The 9,831-nt window shown below is 57.6% G+C and overlaps 1 protein-coding gene across 1 annotated transcript; it reads left to right on the top strand.

Annotated features, from left to right (window-relative positions):
- Positions 1–6,144: 6,144 nt before the first annotated feature.
- LOC136358252 (olfactory receptor 51G2-like) lies at positions 6,145–7,361 on the top strand. Its single transcript, XM_066314228.1, has one exon. The coding sequence runs from the start codon at positions 6,364–6,366 to the stop codon at positions 7,336–7,338; it is 975 nt and encodes a 324-aa protein (XP_066170325.1). The 5' UTR covers positions 6,145–6,363; the 3' UTR covers positions 7,339–7,361.
- The last annotated feature ends 2,470 nt before the right edge of the window (positions 7,362–9,831 follow it).

Here is a 9,831-nt window from a genome sequence, read left to right on the forward strand (position 1 = left end):
TGTCGATCGCTTCCATTGGCAGCTCCCTGCCTGGCAGAGGTCTGCCCGTGCCAGTCTCTAGTTCAGGCGCTGACCCCGGGCTGTGCCTCTGAACCTCTGTGCCCTCCCTGCTCGAACCCCGCTGTTTGCAGATGCCTCTGGGGCTGTTTGATTTTCCATCCCACGCACTAGAAGTGCAGTGTGCTGCCTGCCCAGCCTCTCTCCCTGTGCCCTGTGCGGCATTTTCGGAGCCCCCCGGCAGGTTCTCTCCCTGATGGAGCAAGCCAGGCATGAACTGTGTCAATGTTTGTCCCGGAGGAGTCGTGCCCTCGGCAGGAGGGGTGTGGGGGCCGCGGGGCTCCGTGTGTCCCTCAGGGCAGCACAGGACACCGCCCTGTGGCTTTCCCTGCGCTTTGGTTTCACTTACAGTCACCAGTTCCCCCCTGGCGCTGCCCCAGGGCCCTCAGCTCTGCAGGCGTGAAAAGGAGCTGGGCTGCAGCGGGAGCATCTCCCTCTCCTCTCTTCCATGGTCAGTGTTAAGGGCACTCTGTTGTTCATAAGATGATGAATCCCAGAATCCCCAAATCCCTGGGGCTGGAAAAGCCCTCCCAGCCCAGGCAGTGCCCCCTGTGCCCACCTTGTCCCCAGCGCAGAGCTCTGAGTGCCACCTCCAGGGGACACCTGCAGGGATGGGCACTCCAAAGCTCCCTGGGCAGTGCCAAGGCCTGAGCACCCTTTCCATGGGGAAATTCCTGCTGCTGGCCGAGCTGAGCCTCCCCTGGGCCAGCCTGGGGCCGTTCCCTCTGCTCCTGTCCCTCTCATGGGAAAACCTTTACAAGATGCCATCCCTGGAGGTGTCCAAGGAAGGCCTGGACGTGGCACTCGGTGCCCTGGGCTGGGGACAAGGTGGGGCTCAGGCACAGGTTGTTCTCAGTGGTCTGGGACAGCTTCTCCAAGATCCCGGGATTCTGTGGAATTCCTGTGCCCACGGAGGGCAGTGCCCCAGCACAGACGGGTTTACAGCTGCACAGGTGTTTTCAGGGCCAGAGGCTGCATTTTGCACAGACACCTGACGTGAGACAAACCCGTCCGCTCTCCCTGGCCTGGTTCAGGCACAGAACTCAGTTTCCAGCCCACAGCTGAGGGGCAAAGATAAATTTATTGTCACGAGACATCTTGACACAGATGGGCCGCCCGAGGGGTCACCCGGGGCCGTGTTTGCCTTTGTGATACCCGGTTAGGTTTTATTACACAATATAGTAGGATTTTAATTAAGGATTTGGTGCCTCGCCGGTCAGGGGGAGACAGCCAGAACCTCCCCCCGTCATTCCCTCGGAGCCATGCTGCAAGCGCTCCTCTCGCAAAATTTATTATTTCCACTCCAGATTTATCCTCCCGATAAAAATCCGGTGTATTGCCAGCCCCGCGGCTGCAGCGGCCGCGGCCGTAAATCACCGGGAGCCATAAACATGTCACCAATAAAGTGTCCGGAGAAAAGCCGCTGCCGGGGAGCGGCTTCGCTGGGAGCGCTCGGTCACCGCACACTCCTCCCGCTGTCTGCCGCCGCAGCCGCCGCTCCGCTGCGCCCCGGTGAGTGGGCAGGGTCAGCCTTATAAACACGGGACACACCGGGACAGGGACACGGGGACACACCGGGACACACCGAGACACGGGCACGGGCACACCGGGACAGGGACACGGGGACACACCGACACACGGGGACACACCGACACACTGACACACGGGCACGGGCACACCGGGACAGGGACACACCGACACAGGGGACACCGGGACACCGGGACACCGGGACACCGACACAGGGGACACCGACACACGGGCACGGGCACACCGGGACACCGGGACACGGGGACACCGGGACACGGGCAAACGGACACACTGACACACGGGAACACGGGCACACCGGCACACCGGGACACGGGGACAGGAACACACGGACACACCGGGACAGGGACACACCGACACACGGGGACACCGACACACCGACACTCGGGCACGGGGACACCGACACACCGGGACATCAACACACGGGGGACACCGACACACGGGCACGGGCACACGGACGCACGGGCACACGGACACAGGAACACACGGACACACGGGCACACGGACACAGGAACACACGGACACACGGGCACACGGACACACGGGGACACACCGACACACGAACACACGGACACACGGACACGGGATCCCCCTCTGCTCCTCCACAGGGCTGAGCCTGCGCTGCCCCCAGAGCCTCGGCACCGCGGTAAGTGCAGACAGCTCCTCCTGCACCTTGGGTGGGACAGTGACACGGGCGGCAGGTGTGTGACAGTGACACAGTGGCAGGTGTGGGGCAGTGACACGGGTGGCAGGTATATGGCAGTGACACGGGTGGCAGGTTTGTGACAGTGACACAGTGGCAGGTGTGTGACAGTGACACGGGTGGCAGGTGTGGGGCAGTGACACGGGTGGCAGGTGTGTGACAATGACACGGGTGGCAGGTGTGGGGCAGTGACACGGGTGGCAGGTATATGGCAGTGACACGGATGGCAGGTGTGAGGCAGTGACACAGGTGGCAGGTGTGGGGCAGTGACACGGGTGGCAGGTATATGGCAGTGACACGGGTGGCAGGTTTGTGACAGTGACACAGTGGCAGGTGTGTGACAGTGACATGGGTGGCAGGTGTGTGACAGTGACACAGTGACAGGTGTGGGGCAGTGACACGGGTGGCAGGTATATGGCAGTGACACGGGTGGCAGGTGTGTGACAGTGACACGGTGGCAGGTGTGGCCCTGGTGGCCCCCATGGTGGCCGTGGCTGGGATGTGGGGACACAGTTGGCCTCTCTGCTGGAGCCATGGTGCTGGTGTCCATGTGCTGAGCCTTGGTGTGGGCTCCAGCTGCTCTCCAGCTCTTGGGGGGCTGTCCCAGCTGTGGGGATGGCCTGTCCTTGTCCTGGCCCCCGGTGTCACCAGGTGTGTGGGCTCTCTGGGGGCTGCACCCCAGGGTCCCTCTGTTGTCCCTGCTCCCTTTGCTGAGCCCCCACGTGGCTGCTTGGGTAGGCAGCGATGCTGTTGTGAAAACAACAACGTCTCTTTGGGGAGAAGCAGATTTCTGAGCCCACCCAGCCCCAGCTCCCCAGCCCCTGCTCCTGCCCTCACTGACAGGAACCCTTAAAACTCAGCATTCTGAGTACTGCTGAACAGCAAAGTCAGACATTCAAAAAACCCAGGAGGTGGCTTTAAAGGCACGAGGAGGGATGACACCATGTCCTCCATGAGGGCTCTACACTGGTGCCTCTTCTCCCAGGCAGGCTGGGCTGCTCCTGAGGGGCAGGAACACCTCAGGCCCTGGGCAGAACACCTCTCTGGCTCAGCAGCCACCTCCCAGGGCTCCCACAAATCTGTCACCTGCTGTCCTCCAGGAATGGCAGGTTTGCTGCCTCCTCAGGGCTTGGCTGCACAGGAAAGCTGCAGCTGCCATCCCAGGGTAGTCAGCCAGGAGATCTTCCCTGCCCTGGCTCTGTGGCTCGGTGACTCCGTGACAGGCACACGTGTGCTGTGGGTTGAGCTGTGTGTGACCCACACACAGTGCACATGGATTTGGTGTTCCTGCTTGGCTGTGGCTTTGTACATTACATGTGTGTGTGTTTATCCGTGTCCTGTACAGACACACACACAGAACATGGAGGGGTAAAACTCGGAGTGGAATCTGTATCTGTAACGTGTTGGGGCACATCACAAACCAGAGCAGCTCAGAGGGAACAGAGGGAATAAATCCTGGTTCTGAGTAACTCCTACTTTGTGGTGGGAGTTGCTGCTCTTGGACAAAGTCAGGTTTGAGAGAAGGTTTTCTTGTAAGTGAAGCATCTCCTACAGACCCAGGGAGTTCTCAGCAGTCCCTTCTCTCTGTGGTGCTCGAACAGGCTCCTTATCCACCTCCATATTCCTGGAAAACTGTTGAATCTCAGTGTCTGTGAGAGTTCTGGATGTCTGCCAGAAGCTGCACTCAGGGACACGGGCCTGCACACACTCTGGTTTTTAAGGTTTTTAAGCCAGGCCCCAGATGTGACTGAGTTGCAGGAGTCGGCAGATTGATTTCACTGCTCAGACCACAAAATCATGGAATGGTTTGGGTAGAAAGGGACCTTAAACCTCCTCCAGTGCCACCCCTGCCATGGCAGGGCCACCTCCCACTGTCCCAGATGCTCCAAGCCCCAGTGTCCAGCCTGGCCTTGGGCACTGCCAGGGATCCAGGGGCAGCCACAGCTGCTCTGGGCACCCTGTGCCAGGGCCTGTCCCCTCCAGATCTGTTGCATTGGCAGAAAGGGGCAGCTGTGACTTTTGGGGAGCTCTGAGCCAGTGGCCAGAACCAGAGGTACTGTGGGCAGTTCCCTTGGGTACCACCGGGCTCTGGGGAACCACTGGGGGATGCAGCAGCTGCCCACCCCGGCCCAAGCCCCCCATGTGCTGCCCAGGGAAGGGCTGAGACTGTCCCCTCAGCACCTGGCACGGCAGAGCTGCACCTCAGGGTGATTCTGATACCTGCCCTGCCTGGAGAAAATCAAATGATTTTGGGTTTTCCCCAGGTCCAATCAGTTATGTGTTGCTTTTACCCTGGAGCAGGAAGATGTTTGTCCTCGCTGAGGATTTATTGTCACATTAGTCTCTCAAGCTGAGAATCTAATGAAGAAAATCGTATTAGGAACCTAATAAATACGTCATGGAAGAATTGTCTGTTATTCAAAGATGAGCTGTGTTACAGCAAACCCTCTGGCTCATGATCCAGGCACACTGAGACCTGAGTTTTGTATCCTGTGGAAGCTGCAGGAAGACCGAAGTCACAGATTTTTTTTTTTTTTTTTTTTTTTGCTTTAATTAACTCGTCTTGTGCATTTGCTGCTTCCACCCCCCACCCAGCAGGTCACTGTGTCACCAAGGGGCTCAGGACCCTGCCAGAAACTGGATTGTCCAGGGCTCGGAGGTTCTCTGGATAACTCATGTTGGAGAGGCTTCTGAAGATCTCTGGTCCAACACCTGACTCCTGCTGGGAGCTCTCATGGCTTTGTCCAGCTGGGTCTTGGACACTTCTGTGGATGGAGATGTGCAGCCTCTGGGCGACCTGCTCCTGTGCTCAGTGGGGAAACAGTTCTCATTTTATTCAGTCTAAACTTCCCTCGTTTCAACTTCCACCTGTTGCCTCCCATTCCTTTTCCGTGCTCTGCTGTGAAGATCCTGGTCCAGCCTCCTCGATGCCTCCTTGGAGGTGGGGCAAGGCTGCTGCTGGATCCCTGCAAACCTTCTCTTCTCCAGGCTGAACAAGCCTCTTCCCTGGATCTCTTATTCCGGGGCATTCTCCAGCCTCCCTGTCCCATGGAGAACTCACTGGAGCAGACACTGCTGGATTTCTGCCCCCCCCCCCCCCCCCCCTGTGTAAAACACCCACCACATCCCATGTGCCCCTCCCCTCCGGTTCATTCCCAGACACTTCCCCAGGGGTCTGAACCTGGAACATCTTGTGCTCTGCCTTGTGCCTGTTATCAGCAGGTGTCCCAGACCCCACAGCCTGTGTCCCTGGGGGGTTTTGCTCATTTATTCCCCTCCACCTGGCAGTAAGACTGTGAAAAGAGCAGGGCTTGGATGTGAGAGCCACTGAGAGTCCACCTTGCCCTGGGAACCATCGTCTGAGTGAGAGCAGGAGGGTCTGAGTGGCTGAGTCTCTGTTCTGCTGGAAATCCTGGAATCACAGACTGGTTTGGGTTGGGAGGGTAGATCATCCTGCTCCAACAGCTTCCATGGGCAGGGCACCTTCCCCTGAGCCAGGCTGCTCCAATCTGGCATTAAACACTCACAGGGATGGGGTAGCCACAGCTTCTCTGGGCAGCCCGTGCCAGTGCCAACAAATTCTGCATTTGTTTCCAGTGCTCATTTCCTAAATAAGAAGTGCCAGGGTTAAACACTCACAATTTTCAGGCCTTTTGATCTCCAGCTGGCATAAAAAAGCAGCCTTGGCTCAGCAGCTTGGTCGTGGTTGGGATGAGCACGGAAGAGGCCTTTGTTCACTCCACAGAGCATCTCAGCCTCTGGAATTCGGGGATGACTGTGAACCAGTGGAAGTTCTCCTTTTCATTCTAAAGTTTTTTTTTTTTATTTTCTCTCTTTCTCAACAAAAAGCGTCCATCCTTTCCCTTCAGTGTCGGATGTAATGGATAAGCAGGAGTGTAGCCCTGTGTGACACTGTTCCCAACAGGCCAGGGCTCCCTGCAGAGGCTGGTGGGGAGGTGGAGGGATGTGCAGCTCCTCTGTTCAGCGGAGAGTCCAGCTACGTGGGGTCTGTGTTGTTGGTCTGTTTTAGGTCTAGGCCATGTGAGAGCTGAGCTGGGATGGAGCATGACTCACGCACCCCGTGGGAGTTCAATGGCTCCTTCCATCAGCCTTCAGCTTTCCTCATGATGGGCATCCCGGGCCTGGAGGCCCTTCACCCCTGGCTCTCCATCCCTTTCTGTGCCCTCTACCTGGCTGCTCTCTTGGGGAACTGCGGGATCCTGTTCGTCATCGGGAGGACGCCGAGCCTGCGCGAGCCCATGTACTATTTCCTGTCCATGCTGGCCCTCACTGACCTGGGCCTGGCCCTCTGCACCCTGCCCACCACCCTGGGCCTCCTCTGCTTCAACGTGCGCAGGATCGCCTTCGACGCCTGCCTCACTCAGATGTACTTCATCCACATCCTGTCCTTCATCGAGTCCTCCGTGCTGCTGGCCATGGCCTTCGACCGCTTCGTGGCCATCTCCCACCCGCTGCGGCACCCGGCCATCCTCACCGAGAGCACCGTGCTCAAGATCGGCCTGGCCATCGTGCTGAGGGGCACGCTCTCGCTGCTGCCCATCCCCTTCCTGCTCAAGAGGCTGACCTACTGCGGCAGGACGGAGCTGTCCCACTCCTTCTGCTTCCACCCCGACATCATGAACCTGGCCTGCGCAGACATAAAGGTCAACGTCTTCTACGGGATGGTCGTTCTCCTGTCCACGGTGGGGATGGACTTCGTCTTCATCGTGCTGTCCTACGTCCTCATCATCCGGACCGTGGTCAGCCTCACCACCAGGGAGGAGTGTCTGAAGGCCCTGAACACCTGCGTCTCCCACATCTGTGCCGTCCTGGTGTTCTTCATCCCCATGATCGGCCTGTCCATGATCCATCGCTTCGGCAGGAGTGTTCCTCCCCTCGTCAACACCTTGGTGGGATACACCTACCTCACCATTCCTCCCGCCCTCAACCCTGTCATCTACAGCATAAAGTCCACCCACATCCGGGAGGCCCTGCTCAGGGCCCTCTGCAGGAAGCGGGGCTCCGGCTGGTAATTCCCTCCATCAGCTCTGCCAGAGCGGGCTGGGTCCTCTGCCAGAGCTCTGGGCCTGGTTCTGTCAGAGCTCTGGTTCTGTCAGAGCTCTGGACTGGTTCTGTCAGAGCTCTGGTTCTGTCAGAGCTCTGGGCCTGGTTCTGTCAGACCCCTGGACTGGTTCTGTCAGACCCCTGGACTGGTTCTGTCAGAGCTCTGGACTGGTTCTGTCAGACCCCTGGACTGGTTATGTCAGAGCCCTGGGCCTGGTTCTGTCAGAGCTCTGGGACTGGTTCTGTCAGACCCCTGGACTGGTTCTGTCAGAGCCCTGGACTGGTTCTGTCAGACACCTGGTTCTGTCAGAGCTCTGGACTGGTTCTGTCAGAGCCCTGGACTGGTTCTGTCAGAGCTCTGGTTCTGTCAGAGCCCTGGGACTGGTTCTGTTAGACCCCTGGACTGGTTCTGTCAGAGCTCTGGACTGGTTCTGTCAGAGCTCTGGACTGGTTCTGTCAGACCCCTGGACTGGTTATGTCAGAGCCCTGGGCCTGGTTCTGTCAGAGCTCTGGGACTGGTTCTGTCAGACCCCTGGACTGGTTCTGTCAGAGCCCTGGACTGGTTCTGTCAGACACCTGGTTCTGTCAGAGCTCTGGACTGGTTCTGTCAGAGCTCTGGACTGGTTCTGTCAGAGCTCTGGTTCTGTTAGACCCCTGGGACTGGTTCTGTTAGACCCCTGGGACTGGTTCTGTCAGACCCCTGGACTGGTTCTGTCAGAGCACTGGACTGGTTCTGTCAGAGCTCTGGTTCTGTCAGATCCCTGGGACTGGTTCTGTCAGAGCTCTGGACTGGTTCTGTCAGAGCTCTGGGACTGGTTCTGTCAGAGCTCTGGGCCTGGTTCTGTCAGATCCCTGGGACTGGTTCTGTCAGAGCTCTGGACTGGTTCTGTCAGACCCCTGGGACTGGTTCTGTCAGAGCTCTGGACTGGTTCTGTCAGAGTCCTGGGCCGGTTCTGTCAGACCCCTGGACTGGTTCTGTCAGAGCTCTGGTTCTGTCAGACCCCTGGACTGGTTCTGTCAGACCCCTGGACTGGTTCTGTCAGAGCTCTGGTTCTGTCAGAGCTCTGGACTGGTTCTGTCAGACCCCTGGACTGGTTTCCCAGTCAGAGCTGGTGGACTCTTGGTGCTCCATCCATGCAGAGGGAAGAACTGCAGATCTGTCCCCCAGCCCAGCTTTGAACTTCCATGTCATGCCTTAACGTGGTGCTTTCCTCCCTTCCTGCAGACACCCCGAGATTAGTGACACATCCAAGCTGAGCACAGAGCATTTCTCATGAGGCCCTGTTGAGGGGCCCAGAGCTCTCTCAGCCCTTCTGAAAACCATCTTCAACCATCATCCATGTGTCCAGAGGGCCGTGTCCCTCCCCTGTGAGAAAACAGCTGCTTGTGCATCTCTTTTGGATGTCTTTGAGTCTTACCAGCTTGCCAAGCCTAATTAATGCCCCAGTCACTGTTCTGCATTGGATGTCATGTATGTGCAGCGTCTCCAATAAAATCCATCTATGCATTGTGAAGGGTTGAAAGACTGGAGGAAGCCTTTTTATCTGTCCATATGATGCACAAAGATTAGGTTGGAGCTGCCTTAAATCTTCAGGGAGTGCCGCAGATGAGCAGGACTGTATGAGCCAGGTGTGTGTCTGGATGGCCGTGGGGGTCTGGCAGGGCTGGAAGCTCTCTTGCAGGAAAAAAAGGGGATTTCAAAAACATTGTAGGAATGGCCAAACTTCCTGACACTCAGGCCCACGTGCTGCTGGTGCTGGCTGTGCCCCTCGGTGGGCTGGGAGGAGATCTCCAGGGACATCCCAACCCTACAGGTGGGAGAGGACAGCGTGTCCCAGCAGCTCCTTGCTCTGCTGGAGGCTGGGTCTGAGCCAGGCAGGCAGAAAGGTTTCATGGTTCTCCTGGCTCGTGTCCTCCCACAGACAGGATAAAATGCCCCAAAATCACAGAACAGAGTCACAGAACCACCACAGGGTTGGGAAAGAGCTCCCAGACCCGTCACTGATCCCCCAGTTTGTCACTCAGGCCAGTTGTAAATATTTCATTCTTCCAAATTGCAGAGCTGCAGTTCTGTTGATCCCAAAACACATTTTGGCCAGTCTTGAGCCCAGTGCAGAATAAGAAGGAGCAGTCAGTGTTTACCTTGGAAGGATGAAGCAGCAAAGGCACTGGGACAGCATCACACCCCTGAACTGTCCTGCTTCTGACACTGGGCACTTCAGCAGCCCAGATCAGAGACTTTCACTTCTGCTCCACATGTGCAGTAGATGGAGAGGAAAAAATGGAGAGGAAAAAAAATAATGCGGAAACAGCTCCATAAAAAACCCGAGAGAGGGCAGGGAAGATTCCTCAGGGGAGGATTCCCAGGCCACGGTTTGCTCTCTGCTGTGCTCATTATCTGTGTCCCAGGGCCTCTTGCCCAGGGGAAACACCAACAGGCTTCCCAGGAGCTCAGCCTGGGG

The sequence above is a fragment of the Sylvia atricapilla genome, chromosome 2 (genome assembly GCF_009819655.1).
Source record: "Sylvia atricapilla isolate bSylAtr1 chromosome 2, bSylAtr1.pri, whole genome shotgun sequence".
Lineage (NCBI taxonomy): Eukaryota > Metazoa > Chordata > Aves > Passeriformes > Sylviidae > Sylvia > Sylvia atricapilla.